Below are 13274 nucleotides of genomic sequence, written 5' to 3' on the forward strand. Positions count from 1 at the left end.
ATGGGATCATGGGAGAGAAACAAAAGAAGAAGAAGCAAACAAATGGCAGCAGGACTATTTTGCTCATGTCGGTAAAACTTAAAGTTATCATCCATTCAATTAATTTTGCTGGAAGAAATTAATTTTGATTTGGATTCAACATGCTAAACAAAATATATAAAAGGAAAAACGATATGTGTCCCCCCAGGAACTTTCATATAGCACCACATCCACCCAGTTTTTAAACTTCGATCTCTGTCCCCCCAATTAGTAAGTTTCAGTACAGTATCCCCCTAATTGTAAAGTTCGAAACTTCTGTCCACACATTATGCTAAAATCGTGGTTTATCATTGGTTTATTGTTCCGGAAAATACATTAACCGCGTGCCAACAAAATTAAACCGGATTAACCCAGAAATCGACCCAAATTGACCCGATTCAACCCGTTAAACAATACCCATTTATCCTAAAATCCCCAAAACATAAAAATCCCCAAATCGAAGAACCCTAGAAACGAAAAAATCTCAATTTCCATGGATTCGAATGAGCTGGAGACGAATGCGATAATTGTTCATGACGAGGCTACTGCTACTGCTACTGGGTCTGTTCCGCCAGAGGAAGGAGGAGAAGGTCCGATCCAAGACGATGAACCCGATGATGAAGATCCAAGAGAGCGAGACGCCTTTGACATCGAGAAAGCTGTATTGGAGTTTGTAGACGAACCATCGATTGTTCATGATGAGTATCCGGACAGTTCAAGTGATGAAGATGATGAAGCTCGTCGGGTGAGAAAGCGGAACAACATCAGAAAAGTCGATGGGACTTTGTACTATCACCAGACATTCTTCAACGCCATTGCATTTAAGGAAGCTGTACTCGGCCATGCTCTGAAGACTGGATGCAACATCGCACAGTACAAGTATGATAAAACCAAGATTGGATTTAGATGTGCTGGCGATGGATGTATTTGGCGCATATATTGCGCAATCACGAAGAAATGTAGGAGGTGGAGGGTGAATAAGTACATTGATAAGCATACATGTAATCCAAATGGAGATTGTGAGATGTTGAAGGTTCCTGTTATCTCTAGGTTGTTTCTAGATCAAATCAGAGAAGAACCTGAGTATTTCATGCCAATGAAGATAGAACAAACCATTAAAGCAAAATGGAAGATCACTGTATCTAGGCCTCAATGTCAAGCTGCAAGGAATAAAGCTTTGAGATGGATTGAGAAAGAGTATGATGAGCAGTTTGCAAGGCTCCAAGATTATGCGGCTGAGATACGAGAATCAAACCAAGATTCAACTGTTGAAGTTGTCACTGTGACTAACGATGCAGGAGAAGAGGTATTTAACAGTTTCTATGTCTGCTTTGATGTGCTCAAGAGAACATGGAAAGATTCTTGTAGGCCACTAATAGGTTTAGATGGAACCTTTATAAAAGGTAAAGTTAAAGGTCAGTTGCTGGTTGCTTTAGGTAGAGATTCAGATAATGCTATATACCCAATAGCATGGGGGTGTGTACAAGTAGAAAACATAGTAAATTGGTTGTGGTTTGTGAGGAAGATGAAGGCTGATTTGGGACTAATGGATGGTGATGGTTATATCATAATCTCTGATCGCCAAAAGGTAATAAACATTCTGATTTTGGGTTCATTGCTAATGTGTTGTATTTATTCAGTTATTAACCTCTTGTTTTTTTTTTCAGGGACTCATCCGAGCTGTTGAGTTAGAGCTACCAAAAGCTGAGCATAGAATGTGTGTCCGACACATTTATAGCAACTTGAAGAAAAGTCATGGGAAAGATAAAGAGATGAAGAAGTATGTCTGGGATATTGCATGGAGCTACAATGAGAAGGATTTTGAAGCAAACATGATCAAGCTTCAAAACTACAGTGAGATTGTCTGGCGTGATGTGGTAAAGTCGAAACCAAGAACTTGGTGCAGGGCGTTCTACAAGCAAGGGAACTTCTGTGAAGATGTTGAGAATAACTCAGTCGAGTCATTCAACAACTCCATTTTGAAAGCCAGGGACAAAGCATTTGTGCCAATGCTTGAGACCATAAGGAGACTTGCGATGGTCAGGATTGCCAAGAGATCTGCTGAATCTCATGATCACAATGGGAGATGCACGCCATATGTGTCTAAGTTCCTTGCCAAAGAAATTGAAAAAGCTTCTGAATGCCAGATAAGAAGGAGCACAAACGACAGTTACGAAGCTACACTTAGTGGAGTTTCTCATCGGGTAAGCTTGACTGAGAGGACTTGCACTTGTCAGAAATGGCAAATCTGTGGCATTCCTTGTGAGCATGCTTATGGAGTCATGATTGATAGGAAGTTTGAGGTTGAAGACTATGTGTGTTTCTGGTTTCGGACACCTATGTGGAGGAGGAACTACACAGAAGGCCTTGTTCCACAAAGAGGACCTGCTTATTGGCCATCTACCAACCTCCCTAATGTGCATAGACCACCATCACCACCGCAGCCTGGGAGGAAGAAAGGAAAGGAAAGTAAGAAGGACAAAAAGAGGAAGAAAGGACCAAATGAGTCTCCTTCGAAAAAATCATCTAAAAAGTTGAAAAGGATAATGCATTGTGGTATGTGTGGTGAAGCTGGTCACAATTCTAGGTTTCACTCGAAGAAGAAGTCTACTAAACAGGTTAGTAGGTGTAGTTTTCAACAAAATGTGTTAGATAGTATGTGAATCTGACCTTAATTTTGCTTCATCTTGTGTCTTAGACATTTGAACCACAGATTGCTCAAGGCACTCAAGGCACTCAAGTGGAACCATGGATGCATTTTTAGGATGTTTAACTCGGCTTATGTATTGGTTTTGAACCATGGATGCATTTTTAGGATGTTTAACTCGGCTTATGTATTGGTTTTGAACCATTTCTGCCAATGTCTCTGATTTTTTGGTTGTTATTGTTATTGTTATTTTGGTTTCTCATTAGACATAAAAGAGGACACAACAAGAACATAACACTACCAACAACAACACAATACATAACAAACCAAACAACTACAAGCCAATACATAACAAAACCAACAACTACAAGCCAATCAAACTATCACTTTACTCAAACCAATCATGATCATACAACCTACAATTACAACAATCATTATTTTCTTCAGACTTGATTTGGTTTCCAACAGTTCTTCTTCTACCCTCTCAAAAATCTCTTTCTCTAGCTTCATTTGCATCCTCTCAAAAACAATCTTTTGGTGATCTATAGTCTCTGTTGTAATCTGGGATACTGTTTGTTCAAGTACAGCCGTTCTGACAGCCAATCTCTCAATCTCATCCAACAATGCTTAGTCAACCCATTTGAAATTGTGGTTATCATCAATGAGCTACAAAGCACAGAGAATTAGAGTGAAAATTTTCAAAAACAATCCAAAATTCAAACACAATACCTTAAGTGATGCAGCATAACCACACCGATAGTAACGGCGGTATGGATTGGCAGCAGACTTTGAAATCAACGCCACGATACTAGCTCCACACCAACATGTCTTCGGTACACCCACAACTCTTCTTCTCTGTTGGACATTGGCTGTTGCACTCGTAGCTCCAGATGAATTGCTCATATCCAAGCTCAGCTGTTGAAGATAGAAATCGAAAATATCGATGAAGAGAGCAAAACTAAAACTAGGGTTCTAAATTTTTTAATTTAGGGATTCTTCATACTGAGTATTTATTTCGGGTTGTGAATAACTCTAATCGGGTCACAATTCGGTTTATTGTATTCGGTTTTTGGTTTCGCATTGGTTTTATATCATCAACCGAGTAAACCAATGATAAACCACGATTTTAGCATAATGTGTGGACAGAAGTTTCGAACTTTACAATTAGGGGGATACTGGACTGAAACTTAGTAATTGGGGGGACAGAGATCGAAGTTTAAAAACTGGGTGGATGTGGTGCTATATGAAAGTTCTTGGGGGGACACAGATCGTTTTTCCTATATAAAACAAAAATTTAAAAAGTTTCAGAATAATTGAAGAGAGAATCAGAAATGTAGTAAAGTGGAAGGAAAGGGCTGAGAAAGAAAGATAGAGATTCTACGAGCACCACATAATATTCGTTAAAATTTCACCATCGTATCGTATTATTAAGAAACGAAAGAGAGAGAATAAAAACAATACAAAATAAAAAAAAAACCAGACAATATATTGGAGTGGTCCTACGAGCAAAGATACCACCAAAACAACGACTCGTGCATTTAGTCTGTACATATCCAAATTTTTAGATATCATTTGGACCAAACCAAATTAAAAAAAAAAAAAAACCAAATCATATTTTTATTATATACTCCCTCCGTTTCATAATATAGGATGTTTAGAGGATTATTTTTGTTTCATAATATAGGATGTTTCCAACTTTCTATGCAACTTTTAGATTAATTTTATATTTTCTATTGTGCAGTCTTGGGTATGATTGGTTAAATTTTTTAAAAGTAACTTTTTCTTAATATGTCTGTTTCTATTAAAACATCCTATATTTTGAAACGGAGGGAGTGTTTCTACTAAAACATCCTATATTTTGAAACGGAGGGAGTACTTTTTAGCTAAAGAGAGTAATGACAAAGTTTTTGACTAAACTTTTCTGATAAAAATCATTTCCAGAATTTTCACGCCTCGTTTTTTTTTTTTTTTTTCTTTTTTATAAAAATATAATTCTGAATTTTTGTTTTTGTCTTTTTAATTTAAAGTTTCTGATATTTTTGTTGGTGGGAAGAGTTAAAAACTCAGTTAAGTTGAGTTGGGTTTGTTTGATTGGAAGAAAGGACTCTCCTTGGTTTGGTGAATTTTTGTTTTCTTACACTTTTGATTTTGACTTTTCTATTCCGGCGATGCCGACGCCGGTTATTACGGCGAGAGAATGCTTAACAGAGGAAGCTGCTCGTGCTTTAGACGACGCCGTTGCCGTAGCTCGTCGTAGAAGCCACGCTCAAACGACGTCGCTTCACGCTGTTTCCGCTCTTTTAGCTATGCCTTCGTCTATACTCCGTGAAGTCTGCGTCTCACGCGCCGCTAGAAACACTCCTTACTCCTCTAGTCTCCAATTCCGAGCTTTAGAGCTCTGCGTCGGCGTTTCTCTCGACAGGCTCCCGTCGTCGAAGTCCCCGGCGGCGACGGAAGAAGATCCTCCGGTTTCGAATTCCCTCATGGCGGCGATCAAACGCTCTCAGGCGAATCAGAGACGGCATCCAGAGTCTTATCACCTCCAGCAGATCCACAACGGCGGCGGAGGATGTCAGACGACGGTTTTGAAAGTTGAGTTGAAGTATTTCATACTGTCGATCCTCGACGATCCGATTGTGAACCGGGTTTTTGGTGAAGCCGGGTTTCGGAGCTCCGATATTAAGCTTGATGTGCTTCACCCTCCGGTTACGCAGTTCTCTTCTCGCTTCTCTCGTGGTCGTTGTCCTCCTCTCTTCCTATGTAATCTCCCCAACTCGGATCCGAATCGTGACCTCCCGTTTAGTGGGAGCGTCGATGAGAATTCTCGGAGGATCGGAGAAGTATTAGGTCGGAAAGATAAGAGGAACCCTCTCCTTGTTGGTAATTGTGCTAACGAAGCTCTCAAAACGTTCGTTGATTCGATTAATAGTGGGAAGTTAGGGTTTGTTCCTATGGAGATTAGTGGATTAAGTGTGATTAGTGTAGAGAAGGAGATTAGTGAAATTTTAGCTGATGGATTAAGAACTGACGAGGAGATTCGTGGGAAGATTGATGAGTTAGGAAGAATCGTGGAGCAGAGTAATGGTTCGAAAACGGGGATGGTGCTTAATCTGGGAGAGTTTAAGGTCTTTACTAGTGAAGGTAATGGTCTTGAGAAGTTGGTGTTGAAGCTCTCGGGTTTGTTGAAAGATCAAAGTAAGAAACTTTGGTTCATTGGATGTGTGTCGAGCAACGAGACTTACACGAAGCTTATTGATCGGTTTCCTAATATTGAGAAGGATTGGGACCTTCATGTTCTTCCAATCACAGCCTCTAAACCCTCGAGTCAAGGGGTTTATCCCAAATCAAGGTAATGCCTTTTGCTATTTCCATTTACATTATTAGACTGTTGAACTGAATGCTATTTATACCTCTTATATTTGGCTGAGACATCATCACTAAACTTGTGGGAATAGTTTATTGTTTGCGTCAACGTCGAAAACATATAAACTCAAATATTTTAACATACCACTATCATGGCACTTCCTTCTCAGCTTTTTGCTTCCCATTTTTCTGAAAGTAGACATTAATGTTCTGTCTTTGCAACTGATCAAGTTCCTAATTGGATGAATGTGTTGGTTACAGCTTGATGGGATCATTTGTTCCGTTTGGAGGGTTCTTCTCATCAACATCAGACTTCAGAGTACCGTTGAGTAGCACAGTTAATCAGACGTTCTCTAGATGTCACATCTGCAACGAGAAGTATTTGCAAGAAGTAGCTGCTGTTATCAAGGCTGGTTCAAGTCTCTCTCTGGCTGACCAATGTTCCGAGAAGTTGCCCTCATGGCTACGGGCAGCAGAGACCGAGTTAGACAAGGGAACAACGGGCAGCACTAAGGTGCGTTTTTTATCAACTTTTTCCTCATTTGCAGTCGCTTCTAATGGTGTTGATGTAATACATCTTGAGAGATTTCGGTTCTGATTCAGTGCAGGCTTTAGATGACGCTAACACGTCAGCTTCACAAACCGCAGCTTTGCAGAAGAAATGGGACAATATATGCCAAAGTATCCACCAAACTACGGCCTTTCCTAAACTCGGTTTTCAGTCTGTGAGTCCACAGTTCCCAGTTCAGACCGAGAAGAGCGTGCGAAACCCAACGGAGCCAAATGGTCCCATTATGCCCAGCAGAACCCCTTCAAGCTTTTTGGAGACGCCTAAACTGCTGAGTCCTCCAATCTCAAAGCCAAAACATATAGAAGATCCAACGACATTGGTGACTAACCGCACAGTGAGTTCGCCTTTGAGTTGTGTTACTACAGATTTAGGGTTGGGAGTAATCTATGCATCAAAAAGCCAGGAATCAAAAGCAGCGAGGGAGAAACCGCTACTGATGACCTTAAACTCTTCTTTAGAGCATACATATCAGAAAGATTTCAAGTCTCTCAGAGAATCACTCTCTCGTAAAGTTGCATGGCAGAACGAAGCTGTGAATGCCATAAGCCAAATCATCTGTGGATGCAAAACTGACTCCACGAGAAGTAACCAAGCAAACGGAATTTGGCTGGCTCTTCTTGGACCCGATAAAGTAGGGAAGAAGAAAGTAGCGATGGCTCTTTCTGAAGTCCTCTTTGGTGGTCAGGTCAATAGCATCTGTGTAGAATTTGGGTCAGAGCATTGTTCTCCTGATGACAAATTCAGAGGCAAAACAGTGGTAGATTACATAACCAGTGAGTTATCAAGGAAACCACACTCTGTTATTTTACTAGAAAACGTGGAAAAAGCTGAGTTCCCGGATCAGATGAGATTGTCTGAAGCTGTAAGTACTGGGAAACTCCGTGATTCGCATGGAAGAGTGATCAGTATGAAAAGTGCGATTGTTGTTGTGACGTCTGGGATTGCCAAGGATAATGCTACTGATCATGTTATTAAACCTGTGAAGATTTCTGAGGAACAAGTTCTCAGCGCAAGAAGCTGGAAACTGCAGATTAAGCTAGCAGAAGCTACTAAAATTGGGGTAAATAAGAGAAAACATGAGCTAGAAACAGAGCAACGTGCAGCGAAAGTGCAACGTTCATATCTGGATCTGAATCTTCCAGTGGATGAGACAGAAGTTGGCCTCGATCATGAGACAGAGGACAGGAACGCTTGGTTCGATAGCTTCATTGAACAAGTGGACGGAAAAGTGACGTTCAAACCGGTTGACTTCGATGGGTTAGCCAAGAACATTCAAGAGAAGATCAGTTCTCATTTTGAGCGGTGCTTTGGATCCGAAACACATCTAGAGCTTGATAAAGAAGTGATCATCCAGATTCTGGCGGCTTCTTGGTCATCAGTATCATCGGGTGAAGAAGAAAAGACAGTTGATCAGTGGATGCAAACCGTTCTTGCTCCGAGCTTTGCTGAAGCAAGACAGAAGTACGGTTCAAATCCAATGCTGGCCGTGAAGCTGGTTGCTACTTCTTCTAGCGGTTTAGATTCCGGAGTAGAGTTGCCGGCCAAGGTGGATGTGATGTGATTACACACGCATATATTATAAATGAGGTAATAAATAGTTATAATCCCCAAGATTGTTTTTGTCATGGAAATTTTATTTTTTTGGCTTGTGTAAATTACAATGTATATAATGGCTAAGACTAAGAGCTATCACGTACATAGGTTTGTGTAGGAGTACCAATTTGCCACAGCTCTTTTTGGCATTTTGAGTTTAGGATATATTTCTCCCAAATTTTTTTGTCCTATTCCCAACTTCCAAATTCAGATGTATTAAACCATCTTCTCCTGTAACCGATGTGCTTTTTTCGTTAAAATAGTAATTCATCATATCAGTCAAACCAGAAGATTTGATTCAAAGTCAAAGTCAAAGTCAAAACACTGCCTTAGTAAAACGCTGAATTGACTAACATTGCATAGAACGACACCGTTTGAGATGATTTCGGGATTAGAGGTGTTATATAAAGTGAACAACAGAGAGAGACAGAGCAAGTGCGTGGCGAATGAGAGGAGATTAGGATCACTGGATCAGATTCGGCTAATGTCACGACCAAAGACAAAAGTGGTGAGCCAGTTGATAGCGACATAGAAACGGTTTCTCCAGCTGACGACTCGAGTCAGATACGCAGACCTCCATATGAACCAGCTCACAAAACCCGCCATTGATATTCCTTTTCCTTCCTGCTCAAGAAAACTCCCTCCTCCAAGTTAGCCATCTATTATGTAGGGATTTTTAAGTGAAAAGTGTGAATGAGAGCTTCTTTGTTACATACCTTACTCTCACGGAGATCAACGAGAGCTTTGTATCTTCCAATAGTAGCCATACTTCCCAAATGCTTGTACACAAATGGTTCTCCAAGTTCCATGTCTTTTGCACTCATGGCTCTTCCACCTCCAGCTTTTCCCATCACGTTCAACAGATTCGCCAAGTATTTGCCTTCTCTCTCAGCCACCTTCATTAGATCAGATATTTATACGTTAAGACTCAGCGTAGAAACAAAAGTAAATGGATTCTATTAAACCATTATAGAGACCTGTGCAAGAGCAGGAAGTGTTGATTTCCCTGTGCTCGCAAGGTAACCACTACAGTCACCAATCGCAAACACGTCTTGTGCAGAAGGTACACGCATCCACTCATCAATTCCAATCCTGCGGAAACAGAATGATCCAAGATCAGAAACTGTTCGAAAAAAAAAAACAGAACAACTTTAGTTGTGAGTTTTGGAATTAACTGACCTGCCACCTGGATCTTTTGGAAAACCAAGAGACCTCACAAATGAAGATGGACCAACACCAGTGGACCAGACTAAGAGTCCATAAGGAACTTCGGTGCCATCATCAAGAATTAGCTTCTGAGGCTTTACTTCTTTCACAATCCCACGCACAAGCTTCACTCCAGACTGAAGTCAATGATAGCAGATTTTTTCAACATCAAACTATCCAAAATTCTCTCAAACTAAAGTCAAATAAAGTTTTCACATTTGGATAAAGAGTTATATAAAACCTTGTTTAGCTGCTTGATTGCATAGTGCCTGAGTCGATCATCGAAAGAAGAAAGTATATCCCTTGCCTGGAAAGAAACAAAGGTCAAAATTTTCATATTTATGAGAATGATCATCATATATATATATGAATTACTTTGATAAGGCAAAAAAACCTCAATCAAAGTAACACGAATGTCGTCTTTGACATGAGCATATCTCTGGCGAACATCTTTCATGATGAAATCACTCAATTCACCACTAAACTCGACACCAGTCGGCCCACCTCCAACCACAACGCAATGCAACAGCCTCTTCTTCTCTCCTTGTGATATGCCTATTATTGCATATATGTAAATGATTATGAGTTCAGTTTTAATCAAAAGGTAAAAGAAAGTGGATGAAGAATATTGTGTTGTATATTATACCTGGAACTTCAGAGAGCATGAGGTTAAGAAGAAGCTTCCTACGAATCTCCTGAGCATGGTGAACCTCACGGAGGAAGATGGCGTTTTCTAAGACTCCATTAATTCCAAATGTGGATGCTTCTGCACCACAAGCTAGAATCAGTTTGTCATAAGCGATCTTGAACTTCCATGGCTTCAATGTGCTTGATCCCTCAGTTACCGTCTCACAGTGCACCTGTTTAAACCAAGAGGAGGATCCCCACAAAGTCAAAACCAAATGAATTGATGTGCCACTTCTACCTTTGCGTTTAGTGTATCATTTTTTCCAAATAAAAAACATTTTGTTAATTGAAAAAGTCAAGCAAAAATTGGAAGGAAATCTCAAATTGGCGTTTGCTTTTATGCTTTGAAAAATATTCCTAAAAAAACAAATATATGTTTGTCCATATAGAATGAAACGAAACCATGTCTACATAAATCTTCTTCTACATATCACAAACTGTAGGAAAAAAACCCAAAACATAAATAAAAATAGACACATGTATCTGTAAAGACTTTTCTTCAATTTCAAGAACTTCACGATTATTAAACCGTTTCCGAATTTTAGGAAAAAAAAAAAAAGACACAAGAATTAGCCATAAACCTAATTAAGTAGTAATCAAGATTAAAAATATGAAAGACCAAGAAAACGATTAAGTGAAAACCTCAGATTTACCTCATGATTATCAGCATCGAGTTTAGAGCAATTAGCGAGGAAGTAATAAGAACCGGGTTCTCTTGAAATCGCCGGTTGGATACGAGAGATTGGCTCAGCAACGGACCTAAACTCAAGCGTACCGACACAAGTAGAAGCCAAGAGAGGGGTGAAGACCATGTGGTTCCTAGGAGACACACAAACGACATCGTAAATACTCGTATCGATCCCTTTCATAAGACGACAACCCGCCCAACCCGACCCGAGAACCAGAACCCTCGGCTTCTCTCCTTCTCTAGTCGGAGCCAAACCGTCGTAACGTTGTGGCTCCAACTCCAACCCATTATTATTAGCTACATCCTCCTTTGCTTGAACCGTCTCGCTCACTTGTGGTTGCCTTCGCAGAGCGGTACAGAAACGGGAAGAGAGAGTGTAGGATTCAGGGTTTCTGAACACGTTTCCGACCGATGAAGTAGTCGGCGAGATTCTTACTAGGTTTTTGATCAAAAACATGATTTCTTTTACTTCTCTAATCGACAAAGCAACCTAAGTTGTTCTACAAGAGCCGCCTTTGGTTCTCCTCTCTGTATTCAGTATTAATTCACTGTATACGTATGAGAAAAACCTACGTGCCAGTTTTGGAAATGACAGATGGCACTCTGATTCTGAATCTTCTTTCTCCCCCAAAATAAATGGAAAATTTTCGTATTCGTAACAAAATAAATATTTTTTTTGGTAGCCACAGAAATATTTAAAACGTTTTAACAAAATAAATAAAGAATAATCTGTGCTTAGCACACGAAGACTGCTTCGATATTAATGAAGACCTTACACCGATGCCATGTGCTGTAGGCTGTAGCTGTTCGTTGGGTAAAAGGTACAAACAATTGGGAGTTTTTTATATAAAAGAAAATCTGAAAAAGTTATATGGTTGTTGAAAAATCTAAAAATATAAAACATGTGAATCACTAAAAATATAAATAAAAGAAGCGTCAGCAGAACTTGATGCGCAAGAAACGACAATAAAAAACATGTGATTCACTAACACTCATGTGGGGCGCAAGAAAAGGACGTCAGATTCTTCGCTGTCTGTTATTATTATTATTGCCCAAGTGGTTAACGGATTCAAACAACACCGGCCCAATAGCCCGTTTATTTAGATCATTTATTCATTTGGGTTTTAATAAAGCCCACCCAGTACGTAAGAGTTAAGACAAATATCATTCTTTTACCATTTATTGAAACTGAGAGATCAACGTATACAAAAATGTATAATGGTCTGTTTATTAATTTTCAGTACATATTATTTAAGATGCCGAAATTATATTATTCACTATATGTAAAAAGATAACACACATATAAATATTTAATAATACAATAACATATATTATATATATCACAGAACATTTAATTTTTCTCTTTTTCTTAACAATACAAAAAAACATTTGTATTCATCCTCTCCGTCTCCGACCTCCTCCACGCCTTCCTGGTGGGTTGTGCCGTGCGTTGGCCGATGGTTTGTCATAGTCATTGGTGCTCACCATCAACGATCTACCTCTCTCCACCATCTTTTCATTTTCTGTTATATGCATGTAGGTTTAACATATATATTACGTACGTATATATAGATATACGAGCTTTAAAAAAGAATAGAGATGCATGTATAGCTAAAAAATTCCATAAACAAAAAAAACGAAAGATAGAAAACCTCCACACACATGTATCATGTACGGGCCAATCAGCCATTTGGCTAAATACGACTATACGAGATATATCTAAGCGGCTAAACCTACGATTACGATTGATCATAAATATCGAAGAGACTAAGCAATCCAACGATCGATTCTGAAAATTTGATGAATCTATATACAACTCTAATTTTTTACCCTCTTTATTGTATATGTCGATGGTATCATGATGAGCTCGATTGCTCTTACCTGAAAATGATGATAAGGTGATTCGAGCGGAAGAGACGATCGAAAGTGCAAAGAAGATGCACAAACACAGCCGAATTGTATAACAATAACCCATCCTCTCTTTTTCCTTTCCCTCTTTCTATCTCTCTCTCTCTCTTTCCTCTATTCAACTATATCTCTTGTGAGTTGTGACCCTCTCCTTTTATATACGCAAAATGATTTAAATTAACATTAGTTCCAAACTACTTTAACATAACATATTTTTCGGAGAGTGCTATATAACCGGAATATTCTAATTTATTTACATGCATGAAAGAAACTCTATAATATATCATGTTGAGATGACTAATACAAACTCAAGCAAATTATATAAGAAATTACGGAATCGATGTCCTAGCCTTAATTTTCTAGGGCACAAGACATTATTGCAAAACATTTTGCTCTGAAGGTTGGTATAGAAACCTGCAAAGACATGTCGTTTTGGAATATTCTGATATTAAGTCTTTACATTTTGTGTCCCTAACTAAATACATTGAATATCTGTCTTTTGATTGTTTCAACGCTTGTCCCTAAATAAAATCATCAACGTAAACTTTTTGTCTTAGAAATAAACGCTTTTCTTAATGGCCACCACAGTATCA

The 13274-nt window shown here is 39.1% G+C and overlaps 4 protein-coding genes across 4 annotated transcripts; 2 read left to right on the forward strand and 2 right to left on the reverse strand.

Moving 5' to 3' along the window:
- Positions 1–511: 511 nt before the first annotated feature.
- LOC147945660 (uncharacterized) lies at positions 512–2782 on the forward strand. The gene is made up of 3 exons (XM_087509325.1): positions 512–1606; positions 1686–2636; positions 2717–2782. Exons 1-3 carry the CDS (start codon positions 512–514, stop codon positions 2780–2782), a joined length of 2112 nt encoding a protein of 703 aa, XP_087365451.1.
- Positions 2783–4317: 1535 nt separating this feature from the next.
- LOC147945661 (protein SMAX1-LIKE 6-like) lies at positions 4318–8370 on the forward strand. The gene is made up of 3 exons (XM_087510103.1): positions 4318–6014; positions 6290–6542; positions 6637–8370. Exons 1-3 carry the CDS (start codon positions 4834–4836, stop codon positions 8158–8160), a joined length of 2958 nt encoding a protein of 985 aa, XP_087366229.1. The 5' UTR covers positions 4318–4833; the 3' UTR covers positions 8161–8370.
- Positions 8216–11693, reverse strand: LOC147945662 (internal alternative NAD(P)H-ubiquinone oxidoreductase A1, mitochondrial-like). The gene is made up of 8 exons (XM_087510104.1): positions 10739–11693; positions 10045–10258; positions 9793–9953; positions 9640–9705; positions 9372–9535; positions 9170–9284; positions 8909–9088; positions 8216–8816 (listed from the first exon to the last, which is right to left on the reverse strand). Exons 1-8 carry the CDS (start codon positions 11228–11230, stop codon positions 8664–8666), a joined length of 1545 nt encoding a protein of 514 aa, XP_087366230.1. The 5' UTR covers positions 11231–11693; the 3' UTR covers positions 8216–8663.
- A 292-nt stretch (positions 11694–11985) lies between these two features.
- LOC104754884 (protein PSY3-like) lies at positions 11986–12828 on the reverse strand. Its single transcript, XM_019239341.2, has 2 exons — positions 12655–12828; positions 11986–12296 (listed from the first exon to the last, which is right to left on the reverse strand). The coding sequence occupies exons 1-2, from the start codon at positions 12746–12748 to the stop codon at positions 12169–12171; spliced, it is 222 nt and encodes a 73-aa protein (XP_019094886.1). The 5' UTR covers positions 12749–12828; the 3' UTR covers positions 11986–12168.
- Between the last annotated feature and the right edge of the window lie 446 nt (positions 12829–13274).

Source organism: Camelina sativa, chromosome 4 (assembly GCF_030686135.1).
Source record: "Camelina sativa cultivar CO46 ecotype springtype chromosome 4, ASM3068613v1".
In the NCBI taxonomy this organism is placed as follows: Eukaryota; Viridiplantae; Streptophyta; class Magnoliopsida; order Brassicales; family Brassicaceae; genus Camelina; species Camelina sativa.

What these genes read in the sequence shown, in the direction of transcription:
- LOC147945660 (XM_087509325.1), top strand. Translation starts at nt 512, where the DNA reads ATGGATTCGAATGAGCTGGAGACGAATGCGATAATTGTTCATGACGAG. An exon ending in TAATCTCTGATCGCCAAAAG is followed by an intron (nt 1,607 to 1,685) that starts GTAATAAACATT and finishes TTTTTTTTTCAG; the next exon opens with GGACTCATCCGAGCTGTTGA. An exon ending in AGAAGAAGTCTACTAAACAG is followed by an intron (nt 2,637 to 2,716) that starts GTTAGTAGGTGT and finishes CTTGTGTCTTAG; the next exon opens with ACATTTGAACCACAGATTGC.
- LOC147945661 (XM_087510103.1), top strand. Translation starts at nt 4,834, where the DNA reads ATGCCGACGCCGGTTATTACGGCGAGAGAATGCTTAACAGAGGAAGCT. An exon ending in GGGGTTTATCCCAAATCAAG is followed by an intron (nt 6,015 to 6,289) that starts GTAATGCCTTTT and finishes TGTTGGTTACAG; the next exon opens with CTTGATGGGATCATTTGTTC. An exon ending in GAACAACGGGCAGCACTAAG is followed by an intron (nt 6,543 to 6,636) that starts GTGCGTTTTTTA and finishes GATTCAGTGCAG; the next exon opens with GCTTTAGATGACGCTAACAC.
- LOC147945662 (XM_087510104.1), bottom strand. Translation starts at nt 11,230, where the DNA reads ATGTTTTTGATCAAAAACCTAGTAAGAATCTCGCCGACTACTTCATCG. An exon ending in TCGATGCTGATAATCATGAG is followed by an intron (nt 10,259 to 10,738) that starts GTAAATCTGAGG and finishes TGGTTTAAACAG; the next exon opens with GTGCACTGTGAGACGGTAAC. An exon ending in CCAAAAGATCCAGGTGGCAG is followed by an intron (nt 9,285 to 9,371) that starts GTCAGTTAATTC and finishes CTGTTTCCGCAG; the next exon opens with GATTGGAATTGATGAGTGGA.
- LOC104754884 (XM_019239341.2), bottom strand. Translation starts at nt 12,748, where the DNA reads ATGGGTTATTGTTATACAATTCGGCTGTGTTTGTGCATCTTCTTTGCA. An exon ending in CACCTTATCATCATTTTCAG is followed by an intron (nt 12,297 to 12,654) that starts GTAAGAGCAATC and finishes TGCATATAACAG; the next exon opens with AAAATGAAAAGATGGTGGAG.